This window comes from Coturnix japonica, chromosome 20 (genome assembly GCF_001577835.2).
Source record: "Coturnix japonica isolate 7356 chromosome 20, Coturnix japonica 2.1, whole genome shotgun sequence".
NCBI classification, from domain to species: domain Eukaryota; kingdom Metazoa; phylum Chordata; class Aves; order Galliformes; family Phasianidae; genus Coturnix; species Coturnix japonica.
The window spans coordinates 12,408,965-12,436,482 of NC_029535.1; the positions used below are offsets into that span (position 1 = coordinate 12,408,965).

The 27,518-nt window shown below is 48.2% G+C and overlaps 1 protein-coding gene across 3 annotated transcripts in view; it reads left to right on the forward strand.

The window, feature by feature from the left end:
• B4GALT5 (beta-1,4-galactosyltransferase 5) overlaps positions 1 to 27,518 on the forward strand; it is a 39,778-nt gene that overhangs the window by 7,814 nt on the left and 4,446 nt on the right. Inside the window, exons 1-6 of one of the 3 annotated variants that reach the window (XM_015882116.2) lie at positions 6,161 to 6,388; positions 22,693 to 22,827; positions 24,900 to 25,013; positions 25,565 to 25,689; positions 26,300 to 26,416; positions 27,229 to 27,416. In XM_015882116.2, the coding sequence (XP_015737602.1) occupies positions 6,262 to 6,388; positions 22,693 to 22,827; positions 24,900 to 25,013; positions 25,565 to 25,689; positions 26,300 to 26,416; positions 27,229 to 27,416 (806 nt within the window). In that variant the 5' untranslated portion in view covers positions 6,161 to 6,261. Of the gene's footprint in view, positions 1 to 6,160; positions 6,389 to 11,037; positions 11,101 to 22,692; positions 22,828 to 24,899; positions 25,014 to 25,564; positions 25,690 to 26,299; positions 26,417 to 27,228; positions 27,417 to 27,518 lie in introns of those variants that run through there. The other 2 variants (XM_032448600.1, XM_032448601.1) reach the window with 2 other exon arrangements.

Below are 27,518 nucleotides of genomic sequence, written 5' to 3' on the forward strand. Positions count from 1 at the left end.
CAGAGGGTCTAGGGATGCCGCAAGTAACTCCTCCCCAGGTAAAGCAACTAGGCAGAAAAAGCACAGCTCTGGAGAAATGCAGACATCCAGGCAGCTTGCCTGCAAGAATGGCTGCAGCTCTAAAAGAAGCCACTTCCAGATGACCTAGCATCCCCTCACATGGGGAGACATTAAATCAATATTATTGCACTCCAATAGGCAGATCCAGCTTATGTCCACTGCTGAGGCTTCAACGTGTTCAGTAATAGCCAAAATGAACCACACTGGAGGTTGAACTGTGTGCAGGAGCAAGGAGATTTTCAGACCACATTGCCACTGCTGATGCTGTGGAGAGCATCAGTAAGACCACTCAAGAGATACTCTGCAGTCAAAGCCTGTGAGGGAAGGAAAAGGAATTTGTGCATGGCCTTGTGTGAAGGTCACTGCAGTGATAACCGTGGGTGTGTGCTGCAGAAGCAGTGCAGAGAAGACAGGAAGAGAGTTGCAGTGCTGTGCTAAGCAGGTGTGTGCCCTGCTGTTGGTGGCAGGCCAGCTTTCTGACTCCGATCCTGGACTGCTGAAATACTTCATTTGCTTTCTGTGCTTAGCAAGCCATACCAGTACCTGGGAACCCTTTCTTCACACTGGGCTTCTGAGAGGCTGCAAGAAGCACTGGCCATTGAGCCTCAGATTTGTGGGACCAGGGCTGTGGGTGCTTGTAGCTTGCAACCATATATTCAAAGTTTGTGTTTATCTGGTGCAAATAATCTTATTTCTGGTTGCTAATTTTTCAGAAGGATTCAGCAAAGCTTACTCAGAATGCCTGAACTGGAGGGAAGTTACACATTTGGTGTTTTAGAAAATGAATTCAAATGGCTTTTCCAAGGGATTCTCGTCACCATCACCATCCATGGTGAAAGCAATTAAACCTCTCTTAGACTGATACTTCCATGCAAAATAATTATTATATAGCATATTGCCAAGATCAAGCACAGCCAAATAATCCACAGGAGGCACCAGTTCTGGGCTCTGTGCTATTGTTCTCCAGATGAGGTATAAATCATTTGCAGCAGCAGCAGCAGCTGTTTTTAGCACTGGTAAAGGCCTCTTGAGCCTGATTTCACCTTTTCTGCTCTCAGCCATGCTTGCTCCTGCAGAGATGCAAGGATGAGATATTTATAGAACAACAGCAGGAGTCCCGCTGTGAACAGGAGCAAAATGAAACATGGAGTAAAAACATTAGGATTTCCTCAGAATAAAACAAATATAGCAAAGGTGCAAATGCTCCTTTTGGGAAAGATAAAAACGTGGCACAAATGGTGTTGGTGCCAAAGGCAGGCAGTAATTAAGACTGGAGGAGATAACCTAGTGGGCGATGCCAATTGTTCTGACAGATCACTCTGATGGGGCAGATGCTCCTTGACCATGGGTGTAAAACATGCCTTGACTCCACCAAAAGCAGCATCAGTTCAGCAGCCCTGGGAATGCTGTGCTGATACATGGGGCTGTGCATGCCTATGATAGTGCCCTCGCACTTGGGGAGATACTTAATTCAGTAGATCTGGGGAAGGTTCTAATTCACAACACTGATGTCTTTTGCAGATGGAAATCCAATTAAGCTGTTGGCTTCCAGGAGTTAATTTTGCATTATGTAATTATGAGCTAATAGAAAGCAATTTTCCCTGAAATGTTTTTTGTTCCTTGGTGTCCTCATCCCCAGACTTCTGGAAGACAGTCACATTTCTGCAGGTTGTGAAGTTCTAAATTCTTTTCCACTGGTGGCTTGAGTAGAAGCAGAATTCATCTCACTTTTTTTTTGCCCACGGTGTTCATTTTTAAATCCAGCCCCGTGTCTGAATAGTCCAAGAGTTTCTTTTCCATCCACAAGCTCCCAGCAGCAAGAGGCTCGATCCTGCCCATTCCTCCTCTGTCCTGTAGATGTCTGTACAGTTCCTCCTGGACCAGGAATAAAGCAGCACACCTCCACAGTATCCATGACCAAGAGTGGCTTGAATGGAGAATCTCCTGGTATCCCAGTCCCAACATTGTGGTGCAATGAATATTCTGAGTATTGTTCATTCTTGAACTCGTAGACGGATTTGTCTGCTTGGTAGTATTTTAGCTCAGCAATGGTCACAGCTTTTTTTTGCAAGGAATTCTGTCAAGAGGTATTTTAATATCTGGATGAGTTACACTTGTGGTAAATGACACGATAATGTTATGTGGTCTGCTGAAGTTTCCTTTTTTGGTAAATTTTGGAAAGTACCTCCTGACATATTCTCCAGCCAAAATATTTAGCTCAGAGGCATTTTACTTGTTTTTGGGAAGCTGGGCAAGTTGATGATCGTCATTAGTGGTGCAGAGTCTGGTTGGAGACCTGTAACTAGCGGTGTTCCCCAGGGGTTGGTGCTGGGTCTGATCTTGTTCAACATCTTCATCAATGACCAAGTTTGCTGATGATACGAAGTTGAGAAGATTGGCTGACACCAAAAGAGAAAAAGAAGACAGAGGGGACCTGATCCAGTTCTATAAATATCGAAGGTGTGGGGGGCAAAGTGATGAGGGCAGACTCTTTTCAGCAGTGTGTGGAGACAGGACAAGGGGAAATGGCCAGAAACTGGAGCATAGGAAGTTCTGCACAAATGTGTGCAAGAACTTCTTTACGGTGAGGGTGACGAAGCACTGGAACAGGCTGCCCAGGGGGGTGGTGGAGTCTCCTTCTCTGGAGATATTCAAGACCTGCCTGGATGCCGAGCTGTGCGATGTGGTGTAGGGAACTTGCTTTGGCAGGGGGGTTGGACTCGATGATCTCTGGAGGTCCCTTCCAACCCCTACAATTCTGTGATTCTGTGATTCTGTGATGGGGTTCAGATCATCAGCATTCTATGAAGGGCTGACTCAGAGGTGTCATGGTTTTGTGGTGTTGCTGTGTGTCATGGGCACAGGTAAATTTAGGTAACCCGTGACAAGAGGTAATGATATCAGTTGAATTTCTGAAAAGTGCAGTGACAAGTTTAATATTTGAACCTACTGTTTGGATGACGGCAACCTTCCAAGTGAGCACGGAGCTCTGCAAAATCATTTTTGTTCCTGTTGTCTCCTTTTGGGAGGTCCAACACATCAGTTGATTTTGCTTAGGGTGAAAGAGCCCTATGGTTAGGCACACGCATGAGTGAGTGCTAAGATCAGCGCTCTAACAGTGTTATTAGAAAGTTCAGTGGGTGACATAATCGGAGAACTGGGGTAAAGCAATCCTTGTCAGCAGCACCTTGCAGCAGTAGTGGAGTTCCTTAATTTTAATAAACAAATGTCTACCTTCAGTTTCCTTTCTATTACTGCCAACACACTGATGTCAGATAAAACAACAACATGTGTGGGTGGCAGTGATCTGATACCTAGCCTAAAAAGCCAGGACCACTTAGGTGTGCTCTTACTACCAAAGTACACTTCCTGTTGTGTCTTTAGAAAAACCTGCTGCATCAATCGTTACGTCAATGTACTGGCACCCAGAAGATGATACGCTGCATGAGTATGTATTGTATGTTCTGTGACTATGGGTGTGCATGGAGAAAATATTTACATTCTCACTGTACGTGCATCCTCTCTGCCCTCCTCCTTCTCACAGCCTGTGATGACACTGATGGCACTGATTTGCAGCAAGCCCTGTGTTGCATCTGGAGGGAGCATATTTCTTTTGCCCACAGCCTGCAGATCTGGGACCTGCTCAGCATTCAGTCCATGCAGCATCTCCCATACAGCTCAGGCTCTGCTTCACTCTCAAGATATCTGGCAGCAGAAACTCCTGGGAACATCTCAAGCAAATGGAGCACTATTGAGCAGCTGGATGGCCAGCATGGTGAGGTACTGACTGTACTGACCTTTATAAGTGGAGATATTTTCCTTATCAGAAAATTGAGGTTTTCTTCTGGGAAGTCTCTATCATTGGGCTGAAGGTGCCAGAGGCTCCAGCAGCAGCAAGTGACAAATCCTCCCAAGCACAGGCGAGCTGTGACACCCTTTCTGCAATTTACCCTGTGCAGAAGCATCAGAAGAAAACTATTGCTCTGGATCACTTTCCCTTTGTGACAGCTGTCAGCAGCTGATTATAATGGATGTGTTATCAAAGTGGAGCAGCACACAGAACATTTCAAACCCCAAACTTGAGGCTCAGCGATTATGTTCCCTATAGGAACATAATGCTCCCACCCCTGCCTGCTCCCAGCAGGACCTGGTGGCACTTTCTCTGCAGCAGAGTTTGCTCATGGTAGGGCACAAGTGGTGCTGCAGAAGGTAGCAGTGGGACAGGAGCCAACTTGTGTCCCCATGCATCCCCTTCCCATCACCATCAGCTGCTCCCATACAGCCCCCTTCCAACATACAGCTCCTTCCTCTCTGACTATGTACTGGGCCACCCAGTGGAACAATCCAGTCTCTAAAAACCCTCCTCTCATTTGGTTTGATTTTGTTGGTGGCAGGGAGAAGGCAAGGGGAATGGTCTTGGCTGTTGTTTGAAACCACTGGGCTGGCATTCAGCAGATAGGCTGAACTAGAGAAGCAGGGCAGGGACAGGAAGAGGGGAAAGAGCTGGGAAGGAGGAGAAATTATGTGGATTGATGGGGCTGACCTGAACCCAGGCAGACTGGGAGAAAGCGTGAGGGGCAGGCAGAGCTGCAGGGCTCTCACTTCTTCCCTTCTTGAGCCTCCTGCAGCTGTGCCTGGAGCCAGTTTCTGGTTGTCTCCCCTAGTGATGTCATTGCTAATTAAATACATTTGCAAGGTTAGGTTATTGATTGTGACAGCACCTCACCTTTGTCTATATCTGCGTCAGACATTTAAAAAACAAACAAAATCCCAATAAATCTTCCTGGATTTCTTTTCCTGAGGCATCCTTTAAAGAGCTGAATGAAAGCTGTTAGAACAGCAGATCCAGACAGCACTCAGCAATGCGGTCCTGCTGCAATACTGTGGGCTTTTAGCAATTAACAGGGCTCACGACTTAATTTATTTCAGTGAAGGTGGTGATGGAGTGGCAATTCTGGAAAACAAGGAGTGCAGGTGTCCTTGTTCCCAGAGTTCATACAGCTCCTGCAGCTTCTTCAGGGAAATCCCTACTTACCTTCTCAGACTCCTCTCTCTGGGGGATCTTCTGTCTTCAAGATCCTTCTGGGCCTTTCCACATTAAGAAAATCCCTCATCTTTTAGATATATATATATATATATTTTCTGCTAATCCAACTCATTTTTGCTTTATCTTCTTTTTTAATCTACTCCCTCCTCTCTGAATCCATGCACTTAACATGAGGGCATTTCTCTCACATTTATCTCACATGGGAATTGTTTTCTTTCTTTGCCTTTTGCACATGCTATTAGAAGGGAGGTGAATCATATATGTGATTTTGCCACAGATATGTGCAAAAGTACTTAATTACTCTTGAACAAACCACTCTGCCAACTGCCACTAGTGCTGAGTGCTGTGCTGACCATGCTGACTTTGCCCATCTGTCACCATTGCCCCTGCCCAGGGCAGGACTCTGGAGATGCTGTATCCTGTGGCACTGTACAGCACCTGGCACTTGTTCGCTCCTGCATTATGGTGGGCTGGGTGGTGTTACTGGGTATCACCTGGCCATTGCTGAGTGTTCCAGGGGTATGGGTGGACATCCAAGGCCAGTGCAGCATCCTGATACCATCAATGGCATCTGAGGGCCATGCCCAGGTGTTCAAAGGCTACCTCAGATTTTCTGGAGTCATCACTTTGCATCCCAGAACAACACCTGGGTATCCTGAGGCCACCCCTGTATGTCCAGGACAACGTCCAGGCGTCCTAAGGCTGTCATCAGTTGTCCCATGGTCATCGCTGGTGTTTGGGTGCCACCGTCGTGTGTCCCAAACCCCACCAGGGTGCCCCAAGTCAATTACCGGCTGCCTCAAGGCCAGCTCCGGCATTGTGAGCTCACCGCTGAGCGTCCCAGCGTTGTGCCTGGGTGTCGTGGGGCTCCCACCGGCCGTCCCAGGGCCCCCCTGTTTCCCCAGGGGACCTACTGGAGGGAACCGAGCGCAGGGCGGGCGGCGCCCGTCGCCCCGTGCCGAGGAACCCTCCGAGCCGTGCGCTCTGCAGCGGGGGCCGGAGTTTGCGGCCGGTCCTCGCCCCGCCCCGCCCCGCCCCGCGCCGCTGTGGCTGCTTCATGCGACGGCGCTGGGCGCGGGCTCGGAGCGGCTGCGGTGCGGCGCTTCCCGCCGGGCCTCAGCGCATGTGAGCGGCAGCGCGGCGGCGGATCGGCCATGCGGTGGCCCCGCGGCCCCCGCGGCGCCTGGCGGCTGCTGCCCCGGCGCTCGCTATTGGCCGTGCTCTTCCTTTTCTCGCTCTCCTCCTCCTTCCTCTACTTCGTCTATGTGGCGCCGGGCATCGGTAAGTGGCGGAGCCGAGGTGCTTCTCCGTTCGAAATGCTGAGTAATGCGGGACGGCTGCCGCAGCGTTCCTCGGGGCCCGGAGCGGGGCCCGGTGTTCTTTCTCGGTACCCCACTCCGTGCTGCTCCGGCGCCGGGCTGTGCGCCCCCGCTTGTCACCGGCGTTGGAAAAAGCCCGGATCGGGGCGGGGGGGGGAGGTTGGATTCCCCTGGGATCGCGCTGGGTGTGTGCGTGGGAGCGGGCTCACTTCTCCGTGGGCACGCGCGGCCGTTTCCGTGGCCCACGGGAGGTGCGGGCCGGGTCTGACCGCCATGGGCTGGCGGACGGAGCCCTGTCCGAGCTGTGTTGGTGTCCTTGGAGCTGGGAACGTAGCCCCAAGCCCACCGGCCGTCGGAGTTGGGAAGAGGCAGTGTTAGATTTCTGAGTGTCGGTGATCAAAACTCTCCCTACTTATTATCTTTTCTTAAAGCAGAAAGATGAGAGTTATGTATTTTAGAAGGATGGATACTTGTCGCTGTTTTTCTTTATAAAGTACTTGAAGGGTGGATGGAGCGGTCGCCTACAGAAATGGCCAGCCCCGCACGCCGCTGTGTGCAGGACTGTGCCCGTTCGGATGGGGCGGGGCTACTGATGCTTGGGAAAGCAACTGTTGTGTTTGCGCTCTGTATCGCGTTTCTGCAAGAAGCCAAGGCTCACGGTCAGGTTGGCCTTCAACTCAGCTTTTATTAACGATTCTTTCGAAAGGATTTCTATTTTAAAAGAAATAAAAAAAATCTTGCAAATGGGGTATTCTCCTTGAAATGTCATTGATATTGCTTGTGCTGTCCTGAGTTCGGACATTATTATACATACTTCTCAAGGTAGCTTGCGTAAAGGTTATTTAGAGAGCGTGTCCCACTGGTGCCCCTGGGTTCGGGAGCCGTTTGCAGGGCAGAGTGGGGTGCTGCTGGTATGTGAAGCCCTGAGAGCAGGGATGCTCGTCCTCAGGATGACCTGACTGGGGCCACTGGCCCAGGCCCTCGGCTTGGTGCTCCAGGGCTTTGCTGGCCATGTTCACTGGCAGCTGTCATGTGGGTTGGCCTCAGAGCGGTTGAATGGCTCTTATGCATCTAACTGAGAATGCTATTGTGCAGGTGCTGTCACATGCTCCCCCCCCCCCCCGTACTGCTTGGCATTTCCGTGGCCGTGCCGCTGGTGCTGGCTGTATCAGATGCATCCCTTCCCATGCTCCTGTGCAGGGCTCACAGTTGTCTCTCCTGAGTTGTGGTGTTACATTGTCTCATCCACTTTGAACTGTTCTGGTTGATCAGTGTTCCCAGAGATGCCATAGGATACAAAGTTTGGTGTAAAACCAGCTGTCTTCTCAGAGGTTTTTCTTACTTGAACCAGAGCTAACACAGACACAAACCACCCTGTGTTCTCACTGTCTGAGATGCTAAGATATGAAGCAGAGACGTGAAGGTGGTCCATGTGGATGTTAGTGCTGTTCTCACTCATCTATCTCCCTGTCAGGTGACAGAAGATCTGGTTCCTGCTTGTTCCCCCCAACTTCCCGGCAAAAACACTCAGTTGTGAGAGCCCAGACCAGTGTTCTGGGGCAGCTGGGCTCATCATCCTGCCTCTATTGTAGGCAGTTTGATTATTTATTTATTTATTTATTTATTTTAGGCCAGTATCATAAAGAGAACTTGAAAGAAAAGCTATTTGTCCTGATAAGATGTGAACAGTGCTGCAGATGTCAATACATTGAGCAAGTGGTATGTGAAAGGGGAAGTGCCAGACATGTTGTGAGGCCTTAGCCACGGGCTGGCTGTCTGCAGAGGCTGAGAAGTCATTAATTCCACTTTGTGGTCATACCTCAGTTTAAAAAAAAAAACAAAAAACAAAAAAACACATCCAAATAAATGGGGCCTGAAGCTGAGGAAGCTGTATATGACTCTGAACCAGCCTGAAAGGTCTTTAATCTGTTCAGAGTTTAAAGTTGATGAAAAAAGTGCTCCTATAGCAACCCTTGGCTTGTGGAAGGGCAGGAGGACCTGAGGGGCTTTTAGCTGAGGGCCGACTGTCCTAGGGCCACGTGGGGACTACTACCTGTGATGGATGTGCAGGGTATCCCTTCATGAGGACATGGTCACCTTGGCAGAAAACAGAGGTGTCCATAACATCTGGTGCAGATTTTGGATGGGGATGATTTGGGGGAGAATGCTGTGGAGCTGCTGAGGCTTGTGTTGGAGCACTTGTGTCCTGGTACCAGGAGAAAACTGGGGCAGTTGCAATTCTGGTTGCTGTCTCAGCATATTGGCGAGGAAATTGATGGCTGGGGAAGCAAGAAAACAGCTCTCAGTGCCCTGCAGATAGAGCCTAGCTCAGATGCCAGCAGGGCCACCTCCCCATCAGCACTACCTGGTGCTGTCCTGTGCTCCAGGCTGAGTAACAGTGGCTTACTCTTGATTGCATGGGTCTTTGCTGTGCATGATGGAAACACGAAGAAGGATTTTGTTTGGAGCCACTGAGGGCACAAGTGGGAGAGCTCAACGTCTGTGGGCAGGAGCTACACTTGGCACCTACTGTGATCCTACAGCTTTTGGGACTTCTGTTTGTGTGTCTCTGGCTAATTTGGAGCCTGGGGTAGCTCCTTACTTATGTCTCTAAGCAAGGTTTCACCTTTGAAGTTGAAATTTGTCATCGCAGATTTTTACAGAGCAATCCAATGTAAGCATTCAGCATCTTTTTCTTCACAGAACACAAATAAAATGCTTGACTGTTTCCTTCTTCAAGCTGCACCACAAGAACTTGTGTCCTTGGTTCTGGGTCTGCAATGCCCCCTTAGGAAGGCATTGGGCACTGAGTGGCTTGCACAGAGGAAGCCAGGCCTTTTTGCCCCACACTTTTCCTTTTTAATTCCTGGTGCAAATGGGGTTATTATGTAGGTCTGTCTCCTCATGGCTGTTGTGAGCTCTGTGAGGCACCAATTGTTCTGCTAAAGGCTGAGCTCAGGGCCAGGGCCTGGCAGGGCTGTTCCACATGCAGTGGCCAAGAGGTTGCTGCTGTGCTCCTGTGAGGGCTGGGGCTCACTTCTCGTGCTGCTGCCTGTCTGATGCAGAGGGCTGTAAGCTGCATGGGGCTGAGAGCAGGCTTTGTTTTAGTTATGAGTAGTTGCACTGAAATAATCTTTAGAATAAGTAATGCCTCCCTGAGATCTAACAGGAGTCAGCCTGCTCCATAACTCTGCCTGCAGCCCAGAGGCTGGGCTGAAAGGATGCAGGTGCAAGTGGTGGCTGCCACACAAGTGTCACCTCTAGAAGCTGCTTCTTCTTAACGGCATTTGGGAGGCTTGTGCCCCCAGAATTCATTCAGAGGGCTGCTGGTGCTTCAAAGAGCTGTGGTAAGAATCTCTGGCTGTCATGGCTTTTCACATCACAGTGACCCAGACAACTCTCCAGGAATACAGGAGAATTTAAATTGAGTGAAATATTGATGCCTTTGTAGGTAAGCTGTAATTCACTTGGGCTTTACTTCCTCAAAGCTTATCAGAAATTGCTCCAGACCTGTCGTACAGGGCACGAATCAGCAGCATTGGGCCTGGATTAAATCTGTGACGTAAGAGTGGTTTTCATGGTTAGTCACATTGCTTTTAAGTACTCTTCTTTTGCACTGCATTTAGGTGGCCAGCAGCATGATACCACAGAGGGCAAAGGCATAACATTTCTGTATATGTTGCTTTGATCTTTGGTAGAAATATCACTCTGCTACACTTAGTTGCTCCACGGTGATTATTTCATGCATTGTCCTGGCAAACTGCCATACATAATAGCAGTGCCAGGTGTGAACATAGCTAAATATTTTGCTACTGCTGACTTCTTGGAGACAGCATGACTCTGGGCTGGCTGCAGGATGCCACGGGTCTGCCTTGGGTAAGGAGGAGTGGTGGCAGGTGTGTCTCTGGGGTTGGGCAAGTGGCCCTGCAGGGACATCTGCAGTGGTGACTTGAGGATGAAGAGCTGCTTGTTCTTCCTGCTATGCATTTTTCATGGAAATGCTGGCAGAAGGAGCTGTGATCAGGCTCAACAGCTGCTGGAGGAGGGATTTGATTTCTCTCCACTCTTGGGTTTCACTTTGAGCCCTGCAGCAGCAGGAAGAGCCATGTGGTTCTGGGCTTGGCATGGCAGCTGAGTATGGGATGAAGGTATGGCCCTGTGAGGGGAAGTGAGGCTTGTGCTGTAGCATGTGCAGCCAGGAGGCTGCTGCAGCTTCAGCCTGTTATTGGGGGCTTGCGGGTCGCAACTGAGGAATAGCAAGGTCTTTCTGGAACAGGTAAGTTACTGGGTTTTCTTCACTGTTAAACACCTGAGGCAGTAATTCGTATTGTCTGTCAGGTGCTTCTGGTTTGAGTTATTTTTCCGGTGGCTTTCTTGGTGTTGCAACTGCAGGGAGAACATGAGTAGTTCACATTTCAGTGACTTGTCTCTGTGAGTGTATGGGAACCATTAAATCCCAGCCTGAACCACTTACTGAGCACCTGGGGAAAAGACCTGGTCAAGGCCTGGGAGCACAGGTGAAGGCAATTCAGCTGTGTGACTGGAAGGGATGGAGCCTGGCTGCACCTCTCTTAGACCTCATTTAAGGGCTGACTGCCACTGGCAAAGGATCTCTTTCTGGAGATTCCTCCTTGGTGAAGCTTTCCCCTGTGAACCCAGAATCTTCCGATACGGGTAAGCAATCTTCTCCATTTCCTTTATAGTGCCTTTCTATCATGCCATCCTTCTGTCATCACACTTCTGTTGTAGCACCTTTCCTGTTGCATTGATCTGTCAGTGAGCATGACTTGTGAAAGTCACAAAGCCTTCTAGGTTAATACCTGTGAATTAATTGCATCAGAACTTCAGTGATACGCAGCGGACCAACACTTAGAGCGAAAGCATCAGTGCAGCCAGTGCGGTTTTCCAGGAAACCTGATCTTTTTGGGCTTGGGAAGCCACCTATGGTCACAAGTTCCAAGTCACCTCAGGTACCTTTAGGGTGGAGAGGAGAACTCTGGTCCCACTGCGCATTGTGCCTTGAGCTGCTAGCTCAGGTGGGCTCCTTAATTGTATTAATTTTGCCAGCATCTCCTAGGATGAATTCTCCTGGAGAATGGAGTTGAGCCTGCAGGGAGCAATGTGTCCCTTGCTTGTCCCTGCTTCAGTGCTCTCGATGTTGGTGTGTTTTAATATTAATACAGTGCATGGGGTCCTTGCATGCACTAAACTCATGGGGGCCTGTAAGGTGGAATAATACAAAGATGGTAACAGATATTCAAAAGGTTATTTATAGGGAAAAACTCACTGATATGGATGCCTTCACTGGGAAATGCTGAGGCAGTCTCCAAGAGATGCTGCCTTAGTGGTGGTCAGCCCTTAAATGAGGTCTAGAGGAGGTGGAGTCAAGCTAAATTACTCTCACCTGTGCTCCCACAGCTGACCGATACTTGCCTCAGCTGATTAATCAGAGGCTCAGGCTGTGATTACCAATTTCCCATACAGGGCCTCAAGGGGCACCCCATTGGATCAGCTCTACTGAACCCCACTGTAGTAGCACTGGGACTGCAAACCCAGGAGAAAAATTCCACAGAGCAAAGGAAACCTCTTCCTCATCAGCTTTGTTTTTAAAGCAGTATTATTGCAATTGGATGTGTTTACTTTGACAAAAACTGTGCTAGGTTATTTTTGTGAGGTTTATTTCCATGTTAGCTTTTCCTTCTTTGCATTCAGATTGTTCTGTGTTTTTGTCTGGCAGTGCTGTGAGCATCAGTGTATTAGTATGGTTAATGTGTGTTTTGAGGCTCTCGCCTCTTCTTGAAAAATAAAATCTTGGAGATATGTTTTAACACAGAATGTTAAATTGTGATTGTTAAATCGAGCACTTTGAAAAATGGCAGGGTACATGGGAACTGTTGAGTCATGGCCTGAACTACTGATTGATTACCTGAGGCAAGGATTGAGTCAGCTGTGGGAGAATGGCTAAAGGCAGTTCCTTGAGCTTCCTAGATCCCATTTAAGGGCTGGCTGCCATTGGGAAGGATCTCTTTTTGGAGAACGCTCCTTTTTGGAGTGAGCCTAGATCCTCAGATATGGGTAAGCATTTCTTCCTTGATTGTTTCTTTTTCACCATGATAATCTTTCCAACTATAACACCTGTAAAGTGCTGCTCTTCCAACTATACACAGGACATTTAGCATTGCTTCAGAGCCCCTCTTATTTTGAAAGGAAAGGTAGACCAGAAATCTGGGGAGTGCTGTAAGTGCTTGGCAGGAGAATGTCTCCAGAGCTGTCCTATCTGCTGTTTGGCTGGGCCCAGGAACAGTGGGAAGCATACTTGTGGGCTCTGGCACAAGGCAGGAGTGACAGGGAGGGTACAGAGCCCTGTGTTCACTTACAAAAGGAGTTTTCTGGGCCTTTCTGATGCTGTTTAAACCTATGCTGATCAGGTGAGCTGTGGCAGGCTTGTTCTGTTTGTAGTGACTGCGGGCATTTTGTATGAAGTCAGAGCTGTAGTAATCTGTTGTGGCACTGTGGGTAAATAACACTGCAGCTGTATGAGAGCCTGGTTTGGGCCCCAGCATCAAACCCAGAGTACAAGGGAACTGCAGGAGGTTAGTGTCTGCTTTAAGTGTGTTTTGGCTGGAAGCACTTAGCTGAGTGGGGATACATCCATGTGATTGGGGCTGAATCCCTGCTTGGCAAGGTGAGCATGCTGCTGTGCAATGCCTGCAGAGCTGTACTCTCTGCCTTCCTGATCTACAATGTAAAGACTGAAGCATTTCTGCATGGAGAGTATCTCTGCACATTTGTTAAGCAGAGAAAAAGCAAACATGGTGGAAAAAATCCTTTGTGCTGCTGTCACGCTGTGGTGTGGGCGTTGTTCTTCAGCTAGGGCTTGTTTACGTATCTAGGGAGTTATATGGCAAACTAATTGATTGGTTTCGCTTGAAAACTTAGCAAACAAATTGAAGGATCTCTTCAATCCTGACACTGCAATGCCTGCATCCTTTGCATTGGAAGGGCTGAAGACTGAGCTGCACTGGAGCTTTAAACACACTGATGTGCTGATAGTATGCTCCTGCTGAAGGACTAGAGGGTTACCTGCAAGCACAGCATCTACCCTCAGGATTGTGCAGTCCTTGGGTATAGGCCCTTCTTTCACTGGTGGCTGTGAGCGTGCTGCATCCTGCACAAGGGTTTGAAATTACCTGCATGGTTGCTAATGTTTGCAAGGTGCCTCTGGGCTCTTAACAACAACAAAAATCAACAAAGCATACAGAATAAACGAGGAAAACAAGTACTGCAATGCAACAGGTAGACAGAAATGAACAAATTTTGTTTCCTCAACTGGCTGCTGAAAGTAGGGAAGCATTGCAGTGCTCCCGCATGCGGTGCCTGGGATATCTGTGGTGCACTGGGCTTGAGCTGTGCAGTGTCACTTGTCCTGTGTCACTGCTGCTGACTTGATGCTGGTGGCAGGGCCCAGGGCTTGACCAGAGCAAGTTGACAGCCCAGAAAACACATGAGAGAAGGTACTGGCTGATGCAAGAACCACAGTTAGATAGAAGGGCCATGTGCCAGAGCTGGTAAGCCTCAAACTGAAGTGTCAGCTTGCCTGGGCTATGTCCAAGATTTGCTGTTTGCTCTACTTCATCTGGGGCTGCAGCAACCATCCGGAGGGAACTGTGCGTATGAGGTCCCTCTCCCTCCAGTCTTATGGAGCTGGGGGAGCGTTTGGCTCCAGCACCAGCAGCATGTGTAGAGGCAGTGGCAGCCAACCTGACCGGAGCCCACTGCTGAGGTGGTGTGAAATACTCCAATGCGTGCAGCTCAGTCTCTTATTCTGCAGTCATGTTTTTCCCCTTCAGTATTTTTCCAGCTGGTATCTTGCTGCCAGCACCCATATTAATAATGCATGATTTTCTTTTTCTTTTTTTTTTTCTTTTTTTTCTTTTTTTTTTAAGGTGCTTCCTTCCCAGTATCCCTTTCAGCTGCTGAGTCAGAGAAGATTGTTATAGCAGCAGCCTCTGAAGCAGTGAAGTGCCCCTGCAATGCTCAACTGCATATCATTTATCATGCATAGTTACTCTGTGGGCAGCTCTTTCCTGACTGGTTGAGGATACAAATGCCAAAAAGATGTTTCCTATTGCACCAGCTGGTGACTGGTGTGCACCACATGCTCAGGAACAGATTTTCTCTACTGAGCCTTCCTGTGTAGCATTTGATTAAAGGAAATCTCATGTATTTGCTGCTTTTTCTGCTTTAGAAATCCTGTGAAGGCTTCTTTTTTTCTTCAGATTGCCTGAGAACATGCTTGAGGACTGTGCCTAAAACCACTTTTTTCTTTTTCTCATAAATTCTGAAGCCTGTATTTTTATTTTTTATTATTTTTTTCAAAATTCTTTGCACTCTTCCAGGATCCATGCCTGAGCTTTTTAAGGTAACAGTGCTGACAGAAGCCCATTGTGTGTCTGCATGGGTAAATTCACTGTGGCAGTCGGGGCATGCTGCTGCAGCATGCAGCCTGGGAGCCACAGATGCAATGGGGATCTGAGGGGCTCAGCAGTAGCTGCTGTTCTGAGCCCAGCCCTGGTGCTGAGTGTGCTCCACATCCCTGTCTGGTACCTGGGGATAGGTGTTAGCTGCGTTGATTCCCATGTTATTTGCTTTCTATTGGCTCAAATAAAAACATGCTGTGCTCCCAGGAGCAGGTCTCCCCTAGCCCACACTGTGGTATGGTTTGTTTGTTTTCTTTTTCCTCCTGTAGCTGATGTCAGTGGTATCTCCTGGTAGGGCAGTACTAGGGTTTTGGGCTTTGCTGGCTGTCCTGCAGTCACCTCTCAGGATTGCTCCCCCACATTACTGGGGAGAGCCTTGCAAAAGGAGCCTGTGAATTTCTGTGCCCTGAGTTCAGAAGGCAGTGCTGGAGCAGCAGGGGTGAACATAGTGCCTGATGCTTGGTGCTGGTAGGGTTGTGCTCACAGATGGAATGCCACTTGCAGCTAGTGAGACAAGCCCTGGACTTCTTGACTAATGAGATTTGGGTGGATTATGCTATGTGTTTAATTAAGGGCTAAGCTCATTGCTTATTTGAAATGGATCAAAGCCCTTGAACGTGCTGGTCTGGAGACCGGCTATTGAGCAAGACCATCGTGTGTCTATGGCCCTGTGGCTTCTGTTTCAGTAACCCAGTAGCTCAGCAGGCACTTAATAGACAGAATTAACCAAATGTGAAATCAGTCAAGAAAAGTTCCCAGTGATAGGGATGCAGGGGCATGGAGATGATAATTGTTCAGTGTTGTGATGAAATTTGGGGAAGGTGTTTTCCTTTTCTCACTTTCAGTTTGAGACTGTTTTCCCGTATGTGAAGCTCCGTGCTTGGAGACTGCTGGCACACAGGCTTCTACCCTCTACCTGAGCAGCTGATACTTGCTGTGAGCTTGCTGTGTCCCTGTTGCAGATAACATTCTTCAGTGCTTTCACAGGCACTCACCAAACACAACTACTGTGAATTGGGAGCTGAAAATGTTGGAGCCCCCAAGGGCCTGTGCTTGTAACCAGGTCTGCGTGCCCTTGTCTCTGGCAGTAGCATGGTGTTGAATGCAATGCTTGCATCAAGCCTGCCGTGCAGCATTTATTTTTGTGGGAGCTGGGAAGGGTGGAATTGTTGATACAAGTGGGTAGAGAAGTTTGTTTAGTGTCTTTTCTCATCATCTCTTGGATGGACTGTTGTGCACTCGGGGTCTCCCTGAACCAGCAGGGCAAGGGTTTTTGGGTACATAACTGTCCCTTTCTTGCAAGATTGTCTTTTTGTTGTTCCAGGAAGTGTTAGTGCTCTTGGCTGTTTCGTACCTGTGTGCGCTAACATCACCCTGGGAAGAGGTATCCCAGCTGTGTTAAGCAAAATATTTACAATACACCAGCTATTCAAATCATCTTCCCTCTTATTAAAAATACATATATAAAAATAAATAAATATATTTGTGTATATTCCAGTAACCTTTTTCCATCCTGCCATTCTGCCAAAGGGAGGCAGCTGCAGGTGCATGGCTGCAGCTCTGCACACGTAACCATGAGCATGATGATCTGAGAGGCAGAAGTAGGCAGCATGGAGGTGAGTTGTTGGCTACTGTGGAGGAAGGAGATACTGCTTAATTCTGCTTTGAGGTGAATTGACTTCCACCGTTCTCACACTGCAGATGACTGTGCTCCCGGTTCTCTTCCAGCGCAAGCACACTGCTTTTCTTGCATTTGTAATTCCATGCAAGCATTGTTCAGGCTACCTTTGGTGTTTCAGAGCCTTCAGCAGGCTTGCCAGATGGCAACTCAGCCCAACAGTACCTGCTTCCCAGTTTCTCAGTGGACCTTGAGTTATTAGTTTCCAAACTGGGGTTTCTGCTAATCCCTTTTGGGCAGCTCTTGGATTGCTCCCTTACAGCATGGAGCTTGGAAGCGGTGCAGGAGTTCAGTGGGGAGGCTGCCTTAGCCTGTGTATCTTGTTTGTTTTGCAAACCTGCTTCTTATGTTAACAAGTCTTCGGATCCCTGGTAAACAGGTGTGTGCCTTGGAGAAACACCTGTTGCTGCTGTGTGTGACCTTCAAGTTTCTGTTGGGAAAGAGGGAGGATAGTTCTGTGTCACTCCCAGCCCTCACCCTCTGCAATTTCTTGGCAACTAAAGAGCCCCCAGGCCATGAGGGGGGTGGTCATAGTGTAGGGCAAGCAGGGTGGCACCTTGGGATTATGGGAAGTTTGTGCACAGTGTATGCCCCAGGCTAAGCTTGTGTCAGCTCTTTTCCTGTTGGTATGAAACAGCAAAACCTGGTGGGGTGTGAGTGTGGCAGCTGTAAGCTTGCTGTCCACCACAGGCTGAGATTTTGCTTGTAAGTGATGTTCCCATTGCAGTAAACAATGGCTTCCCCTTCTCCCACAATGCTCTTTTCACAGGCAAAGAACCCAAAAATAAGAGCTGAACGGTGCTTTGGTCATAAATGGCAGTGTAAAATACCCTGGTCCTGCTGATTTGAATGAAGAGCAAAGGCAGCTCTGGATGCTGTAACAGCGCCTATATTTTGGCCTGATGAGCAGGAGAGTGCTTTGTTTCATGTTCAGTCTGTCTGGAGGGCAAACTGTAGTCATAAGCTGAATCTTGGGCCCCAGTTTGGAGCAACTCCATTGCAACAGACATGAGACTGTGCATGTGATAACCCTTCTTGTATAACAAAGTCATGGTAGTTGAACATAGTTGAAAAATCAGGTCTTGGTCTGTTTCCTTTGATGTATCCCAAACAATTGTCACGCTGTCTTTCCATATGTAGGGTGTCAGGGTGTTAGAACTTTAGGTAGTGAACATGGTGCTGTGTGGGCTGATCTGGGAGTTCTGTGGCTCTGTTAAATTACTGTTAGCTTGACAGTTTGATAATCTCCAGTGTGCATAGCTAATTTCCAAATCTGGAAGATTAACAGATCGGTGATTTCAAAATACCACTACAGAAGTGGTGTGTGATTATTAAACCCAGCCTGCTGCCTGTGTTCTAGATAACTTGAAGTTGCTGAGACAGTATAGCTTAGAGCTCCCAGGTCAGTGCATTTCCTGAGAAGTGTAGTGGCTGTGGCCTTTTACTGCTTGTTTTAGGGCTTTCTTCCCAGTGTGCCCAATACTATGACTTTGCATGGGGCAGTGCCTGCAGTGGGATTTTCCCTTTCCTGCAGACAATTCCTATGGCTGGGGAAGCAGAAGGTTTGCAACAGTACCAGGAGGGGACCTAGCTGCCTGGCTTCACTTGCCCAGGTGTTCAATTTCTGCTTTCTGGCTGAAGCTCTCCCTCTGTCTCCTCTATCCTACATCATTCTGGGTGTTGATTCCTGCCTCTTGGGTATGATGCCTGCGACACAGGAATTCTCCCCACCCTGTCTTTTAAGGTAAGAGGAAAAAGTGCAGAGCTCTCTGTGTTTGCTGAGCTGCTGGTGCTTTGCTTGGTGTCCTGAGGTCAGCACAGTGGTGCCTGGAATGCATCAACCCAGCTGTAGGGCTGCTGCTGGGGCTCTACCAATAAGCTGCTCTCTTAATGCCTAGATTAAGAACCTAGGGACTGTTAGAAGAATCTGGCTTCCCCATAGTCCACAGCTTTTTAAGTTTTTCCTTACCACTTCAAGTTACAAACTTCCAACAGTTGGGTCGAACACCACTGCCATTTCAGATCTTCCCCCTTGCCTGGTGCACGTGAGGGCTGGTAACCAGCCAAGCTGGGAACACTGATCTAATAGGTGCTGCTGCCTTGCTAATTCTTGGGCCATTTAACAACTAATTCCTTCCTGTGCTTTTTATAGGCAAAGGGATAAGTAGCAGTGTTAGTGTTAATATTAAATTATACAAATCTAATGAGAACCTCTTATTTAATTGTTCTGGCACTGGATGCATCTTCAGAATTGAGTGCTGCTGCACAGGAAGGCTAACGGAGCCTTATGTCTCCTGGTGTGTTATCTCTGGGTTGCTGTGTTGCCCATCTTCCTCATTAGTGTGTTTACAGGTTCTGTCTGTCATAACTGTTTATCTTTTCCTTGGAGGTTGAGTCTAAAGTGAGTGTGGTTTGAAAACTGCTTTGTGTTGCTGATGAGGCTGCAATGGGATTTGCTGGAGGAGCTTCATCACGGCACTCTGGGACTTTCCAGATCTTCTTTCACATGCCAAGTGCACCCTCAGCAAATTTGAGGATGATACCAAGCTGAATGGTGCCGTTGATTACGTTGGAAGGAAGGGGAGCCATCCAGAGGGACCTGGACAGGCTGGAGAAGTGGGTCCATGTTAACCTAATGAGGTTCACTAAGGCCAAGTGCAGGGTGCTGTGCTTGGGTCAGGGCAACCCCAGGTGTTTATACAAACTGGGGGAAGATCTCCTTGAGATCAGCCCTGTGGAGAGGGTCCCTGGGGGTCCTGGTGGACAAAAAGCTGGATATGAGCTGGCAGTGCATGCTTGCAGCCCAGAAGGCCAGCTGTGTTTTGGGCTGCATTAAAAAAGGGGTGGCCAGCAGGGAGAGGGAGGTGATTGTCCCCCTCTGCTTGGCACTTGTGAGGCCCCATCTGCAGTACTGTGTCCAGGCCTGGGGCCCCCAGTACAGGAAAGATGTGGAGCTCTTGGAGTGAATCCAGAGGAGGGCCACTAAGATGATCAGAGGGCTGGAGCACCTCGTAAGAGGAAAGGTTGAGGGAACTGGACTTGTTTAGCTTAGAGAAGAGAAGGCTCCAGGGAGACCTTGTGGTCTTCTAGTACTTGAAGGGAGCATTTAAACAGGAGGGGGAATGCCTGTTTATTAGGGTGGACAGTGATAGGACAAGGGGGAATGGTTTTAAACTAAGATGGGAAGTTTAGGTTAATGATTAGGAGAAGGTTTTTCACACAGAGGGTGGTGGCACACTGGAACAGGTTGCCCAGGGAGGTCATGGATGCCCTATCTCTGGAGGCATTCAAGGCCAGGCTGGATGTGGCTCTGGGCAGCCTGGTCTAGTGGTTGGTGGCCCTGCATATGGTGGGTGGGTTGAAACTAGATGATCATTATGGTCCTTTTCAACCCAGGCCATTCTATGATTCTATGATCTCCAGTGTCTGATGCTGTAGGAACCCAGTGCTTCATGTGCTCTCCTGGTGCCATATGAGCTGTGTGTGTGGCTAGGATTTATTGCTTTGCTGTTCCAGCACCTGCTCCAAGGGTAGGGCCCAGGTTGACCATATGTTTTGTTACATCTGGAGGAGAAGGACCCCTTGAGCAGCTTCTTGGTGCTGACAGTGTGACAGAAAACTGTAAATCTCCTTACAGAGACAGATGCACTCCTTCTTCCTTGAAGCCTGGATGTTGCTACCACTAGGGGGGCAGGGTTCTGGTGTCCATCTTGTCCCACTTTCTGGGACCTTGAGCTGGGGACAGTCTGGTCCTGTTGGGGTCAGGAACAGGATGCATTGGGTCTGAGCACCTGTGGTGCTGGCAGCTGGCCTGGGTCATGCTCAGCACTCTCCCAAACAAACTGCTGTGCTAGAAGTTTTCCATGAAAGAGCCAGCTGTTTCTGAACTAGAAGTGCTCTGAAAATACCAGCCAATAAATGATTAGAGGAAGCTTTTAGTGCTCATTTCTGTAATTGGACTTTTCAGATCAGGTTGCTGTCCCAGTGTTGTTGAGTAGCAGTATTTCCCCAACACATCCACCTGTGCTCACTGGGGTGTGGGTTGGAGGGTGCAGGTCTCTGGGTGCTGCTGTGACCCTGGTGCTGCGTTCTCATGTGTCATCCTGGCAGGACTGGCTTGTCCCTTAAACTAATGGGAATAATGTTACCTCAGTCACTTGGGCATACAGAGTTCTGAGTTTTGCTTGCTATCTGTGTGGAGGGTCTTCTGGAAATGCTTTGTTTAAAAAAATAAAAAATAAATAAATTCCTGATGGTGGTTGAGATCCCCTCCTGTCCTCATGCAGCTGTTCGTGATGTAGCCTGGCTGTGAACACTTTCTAGATGTGCTCTGAAGTGCTATGTGCTCAAATTGAATAAAGGGAGAATGCTAGTGTAATTTGCCATGTGGTCTGATGTGATTGTATTAGCCATATCGTGCAATGTAGGTAATTGTTTTCTGCCTGAAACCTGGCTTGGCCATGCTCACAGTCAGTGATGGTAATGCTGATGGCACCGTGGCTCTGGCTTTGGAGGCAGCTGACTTGTGCGTTATGCAATTACAACCTGGTCCCGCTACTCATCAGTAGCCAAGGAAAGTGAGGATATGTGTGGGTTTGAGTACAGCCCTGGCAGCTACGCTGAGCTGATTTGGGCACTGTGCAGGTATAAAAAATGAAATGGTATAAATAATGCATTTCAAGTGTGATTTTCTGGGACATAGGAATGAGCATGTATAATGTCTTGGGGTCATGGTATGGGGTCCATGGCATCAGCTGGGGCAGTGAGGTACTGGGGGTCTTTTCTTGGTGCATGGCCTCCAACTGTTGTAGCAAAGCAGTTAACATGGGAGAAGGCAGTGCTGCCTGGAACAAAGACAGGCTTGTTTTCACTTGAGTTCCCCTGGGGATGGTAATGTCTGTGACAGTCTGTTAAGGATTCCCACTGCAATTTCATGAAAGTCAAAATGAGCAAGTCATGTCATGGCTTCTGTGAGGCCATGCTTTGTCTCTCCTGTTAGGGAATGGGGAAATTAAACACTACATTCAGTACTGAATAAACCTCCCTATTCCTTAAATTAAGTGGGGTTTGGATATTGATTTGTGTCTCTTTCATTCTTTCATGCTCCACCAAATCCAGTGTCACTTTATCTATTGAATCAAAGGCATAAAAAGCTAAATGACTTGTTCAGAACCAGCAGGTTGTCCCTTGCACTGACTCTGGCCCTGCGTGAGCTGGAAAGTGCAAACCTGGTGGGACCCTGCTGCTGTTATCGCAGCCTGGTGCTGGTACAGATCTCCAGCAGCGCCAGCTGCCTGAGCAAACAAGGAGAGGCTGTGCCCTGTCTCGTGATTTTTTCCCTTGGGGGTTTGGAAAGGGAGATAGCAAGCCTTGAATCCTTGCTGTGGTGGCTAAGGTGGAGCTGTGCCTTGCTGGTCCTTGTGCTGCTTCTCATTCTGGAGGTTCAGCTGGTGTCACCCATACCATGGACAGGAAGAGGCTGAACTGCTGGAGAATGCGTTCCGACAAACTCTGAGGCATATTCATCCTTTTTCGCATGATGCACTCCTGTGACCTCTGTCACTGGCACGTTTGAAGGGTAATGGATGGGCAGGAGGAGTTTGGAAAGAAGCATTAAATGAGCTCTTTTTTCAGCTGGGCCTTTGTTACTGTGGTGATGGTGTGCCAGGGCAGGCTGTAGCAGGTTGGTGAAAAATCACCTAAGCTATGGAGCAAAATATTTACTTATATGGGGGAACACACTGAGTTGGACACGGGCAGAAGGCGAGTTTCATTTGAGGACAGCAAGAGGAGACTTGGTTGTGTGTCTTGTTTTGAGGCACTAGCCTAGCTCATTTCTGAATTAAATGTCTGTCCTTAAACAGCAATGACACAATACAGTCTCTGACATCAGTGGCAAGTGGGCTGGTGGGACAGGTCATCAGCTGGCTGCAAATGTGTTCTGCCCATACCATGACCTCCATGGAACCCGGGTCACCCCAGCATGTGTGGCCTAGTGGTGTGCCAGCGGCATGGAGCTTCCGGGTAGTAGGAAAGCATCCAAAAGCTTTGTGTTTCTCTTGCCTGCAACTGGTGATTCTCATGGAAATATGTTTGTTTTTCTTGCAGTGAACACCTACCTCTTCATGATGCAAGCACAAGGCATCATGATTCGTGAAAACATGAGAACAATAGGAGCTCAGGTGTATGAGCAGGTGGTCCGCAGTGCCTATGCCAAGAGGAATAGCAGCGTGAATGACTCAGGTATTTCTTTAACAATTATTGTTCTAATTAAAGCTTCCATTTCCATTGGAAATAAGGTTGAACTGAACCTCTCTCCTTGAAGGAAATAATTTATGTTGATAAATACGGAGTGTGAATTTTGACTGTTTTTTCATATACAAATATATGTATGTGTGTATATGTATTTTAGTTCAAATATTTAATTTGAATAAAAGGGAGAAGTCTTGATAGGTCTCAAATGAGTGGATAGTGAGCTGAAAACCTCTGTGCTTTCCAGATGCCTCAGTGTGTTAGATTCAATCACTCTGAGGATAAACACTTAAACTCACCCTCTATAGCAGGGATGGGAACTAGGTGATCTTAAAGGTCCCTTCCAACCCAAACCATTTTGTGATTCTATGATCAGGTTTCAGATTTAAAAAAAAAACACTAGGGCCAGGGGAGCTTTAAAGGGTAGGATGGCTTCCTGGTTTGTATTTCTTATTATTTGTAGCAATTCTGTGTCCCTCCTGCACAACTTGGGCTGTTTGAGGATGGAAATTTCAGCTGAAGAAGGTGACTGGTGAGGAAGGAACTCACTGTGAACTAGAGAGAGGGAGGCTGGGCGCTTTGGTGATGAGAACCTCTAATTGGTGGGCTCTCATGGGGTCTGAGCCCTCTGAAGTTGGCCATCATCTCTATGAAGTGGGCAGTGAAACATTGCTGCCGAAAGAACTGGCTGTGCCCAGACATCACAAGGTCATTACAAGGTGATGTAAATCTTCCTCTCATCGTGTGGGAGCTGAAGAACCTGATCCATGCATGCAGGCCACCTGGGAAATAAGCCATTAGGAGCCAGCAGAGGCTTTAGGGCATGGGAGACTGCCCCAGCACCCAGTGGGCAGGAGGTTGCTAGTGTTCTTTGAGCATCCCCAGTGAGGCAGGGAAAGGTAGCATTTCTGTACAGAGCTGACTTGTGGATGTGTGTGCCCTGAAGCTTTAGTTTCTAGGCAGATGGTTTAAATGTGGTGTTTGGTCCTGAATGGCAAGATGACAAAGCACAGGGTGGTCTGCTGCAAGCACAAAGTCCTTCTGCCTTGCCTGCTTTATTCATGCTTTGCTGTTTTTTTTAAATTCCCATTATTAAAATGAGGAAGTAATTTGTGACTTCTTAAGCATTTGATAGTAGGTGCACTAATAAATTTCCTGTGCAAGCGAGCTGGGAGCATCTTGTCCATATTTCACCAATAAAAGGAGGCAGCTGAATTTCACACTGAAATCAAGCATTGACAGTATTTTCTGGTGATATGAACTTAATGGGAATTTGGTTATTAAAATCTCAAGCAGAATCACTTATATGTAGGGAGGAGAGGGCTGGAGTTGGAAGTGAATGGACCCTTGGTGTCCCAGTGGGCTTTTGAGGTATGGGGCTGCCTGGGGCCTGGGATGAGGTAGTTGCTGCAGGGGCAAAGCCCTTGGAGTGGGCTGAGAAAGTCGAGAGGCAGCGTCCTCCTGTGGCAGCTGATGTCTTGCTACAGAAAGGAAACTTCTCTTGTGCTGAAAGTGTAGGTTGTGGTAGGCTGGAGCTGCGTATGCAAAGTTGGTGGCTGGGTAAAAGTAGAAAGCAGGATTTCATAGCTATGCAAGGATGTAAAGCAGCTGGAGGTGCCAGCAATTCAGAGGTTGTGACTCAGAAGGTGAAAAGAAGCAGAGGAAGTGCTGGAGAAATGGGCCTACTGGGATGTAGAAGCCTAGTATATACCCTGTAAGCTGTGTCTGGCTCTGTGCTGGCCCTGTGCTCCTGAGCCCTGTAGGATGCAGTAGCTCCTCCTTCACTGCACCTCTGTACATTGACTTATCATTGCTGCCTGAAAGCAACGGTCTAATCAAGAAGCTGACAGTTTCTCTAGTGTGGCTTCACCCAAGGCACTGGAGCCACTCCTGTGGTACTGAATCATGGTGCCATACCAGGAGCTTGTGCTTCATGAGGACACCCCTGTGACACTGGGGATGTTCTCAGGTGTTGGGGTTTGCTCATGGTGGCCATGCAAATTGGAAATCTGCAGCTCAGGTGTAGATTTTTTTTTTTTCTTTTTTTTTCCCCATTTCCCCAGATTATCCTCTTGACTTGAATCACAATGAAACCTTTCTGCAAGCTACAACTTTTCTTCCTGAAGATTTTACATACTTCCCCAACCACACCTGTCCCGAAAGGCTCCCTTCTATGAGTGAGTATTCTGTGTGCCCAGCAGCTCTGTGCACCTCACCTATCATGGCACAGCATATTATGGTACTCTGCAGCACCCTGGTTCAACTCTGTCCCACCTCTCCCACAGTACTCCAGAGACGAATGACAGCACTGTTCTGAACTGTCCCTTCCTGGGAAGTTTTTGTTTGTCCGACTGCTCATATTAATTCCTTCTATACTGGAGTTGTGTCTCCCTCCTGAAACTTGACTATTGCTTGGTAAACATGAACAAAAGGGGAATTGTGTTCTGCTCGGTGGTTGGGAAGCTGGGCAACCCTTTTCTCCAGCTCCCTAACCCCACACTGGGCACTGGCTGCAGAGTGCAGCCTGGAGCAATGCTCCTGCATTGGCAATATTAATTGGTAAATGAGCATTTGCAAGGTAGATGTTTCTGAAAAGGGGAAAATGTCTCCTTAGTTGTCCCCAGTGTCTTGGGACAGTAGAAGCCACCTCTTCTTGGTTCTGAGGATAGGGCAGGGCCAGGCAGGCACTGCATGGCTCCTGACCCCCCTCCTCCTGCCACCTCCCCAGAGGGCCCTATTGATGTAAATATGAGCGAGATTACGATGGAGGACATCCACCAGTTCTTCTCCAAAGACCCTTCCATCAAGCTGGGAGGCCACTGGAAGCCAAGCGACTGCCTGCCTCGCTGGAAGGTGAATGGGCACTGAGGAGCACCTCAGGGCAATGGGGTACTGGGAATGCTGGAATCTACATATCTGATGTACTGCTGAGTGGTGGGTGTGAGGATCCTTGGGAGGTGGGACTGCAACAGCTGCAGAGGAAATGCTGCTGATGAGGGCTGTGTTAATAACATGAGTCAGCTTTGGATTACTGCAAGGACTGTAAAGAGCCTGCAAGGAACTTGCCCATCTGGTTCCCACTGATGAACATCCAGCATGTTCCTGTCCTGTGTGGGAATGAGTTTCCCTGGGGAAGAGAGGTGACATGTACAGGGAATCCACCCAGAGGGGGTGGCACAGCACAGTGTAGCTGCCCTACTGCTGCCTCTGTGCTGCTGGGTAGGGTCACAGGGATGAAGGCTGCAAGCCTCACAGGATCAGCAAAAATTCCCCAAGAAGTTAATACAAGAGCCCTGACGTGGGGGTGGGAAGGGATTCTGGCTGCCCAGCCCTACATGGGAGCCATTGCCTTCATGTAGGGAAGAGCAATGCTGAGGCTATGCCAGCTGGCATCTCCTTGGTTTGGGGCTTGCAGGGAGCTGCTCTTGGGTTGCAGCTTGAGCTTTCTTTTTTTCCTCCTCAGGTGGCGATCTTGATCCCATTCCGCAATCGCTATGAGCATCTTCCAGTCCTTTTCAGACACCTTATTCCAATGCTGCAGCGTCAGCGTTTACAGTTTGCATTTTATGTTGTGGAACAAGTAAGTAATAGCGATGGTCAGCAATGGTGAGCATACTCTGGTGTCAGTGCAGCAGCATCTTGACAGCACAGCTCTGCATTGTGTACTGAGGGGACTCCTTGCTAGATCCAAACTTGTGAACCTCTGATGTTAATCTTGCAGTGTTTAAATTGTCCTGTCTTGCTTAAAATTGGCAAAGATGTTACCCTGAAATGACTGCTTTTAATCCAAAAAAAAAAAAAAAAAAAAGTAGACATTCAGATTTCTTGAAAATACTACACTGGGAGGAGATGGTTATTTCTTTAAGATTTCTTTGAAGCAGGTATTTTCAGTTTCCACAATGCTGCATTACCTTTGTGTGTCTTTGTAGCGTCTTGTGGGCTCAGGGATGTGCTCAGCTCTGGTCCATGTGATCTCTGCAAGGCTTCCACCAATGTGGAACATCAGACTGTAATCTAATATGTGCATGAACTATCTGGCTTCACCCACCCTGTAGGCATGCCTTCATGTTTAGTTGTCTTTGTTCTTCTGGGTAGTAGCCAGTAAAAATTGTTTTCAACAATCATCAATCAAGTTTTCACTGTGTTGTTTTTTTTTTTTCTCTCCCCCCCCCAAGTATCTGACTAATAATTCTCACATCTTTATTTTTGCTGTTGTACACTTGTGATATGTAAGCTTTAGTTAATCCCACTAATCTGTCTGTTACTATATTGCTTCCTTCTGAGCAGTGGACTGGGGAGTGGGCTGCTCTTCAGCTCCCTCAGTCTGTGTGGGAATACCCTTGCTTGGTGTAGGGCTCCCTTTGAAGGTGCCTCTGCTCTGTTTTCCCCTAGGCTGGTACTCAGCCCTTCAACCGTGCCATGCTCTTCAATGTTGGCTTTCGGGAAGCCATGAAGGACTTGGACTGGGACTGTCTCATCTTCCATGATGTGGACCACATACCAGAAAATGACCGCAACTATTACGGGTGTGGACAGATGCCAAGACACTTTGCAGCCAAGCTGGACAAGTACATGTACCTGTAAGCACTGTTCTTCCTCTGCACTGCAATAATAGATAAGGAGCGAGTGTTAGATTTTCTTACCAAAGGCAGGAGTGCAAAGTAAAACATTAAAAGGAGGAT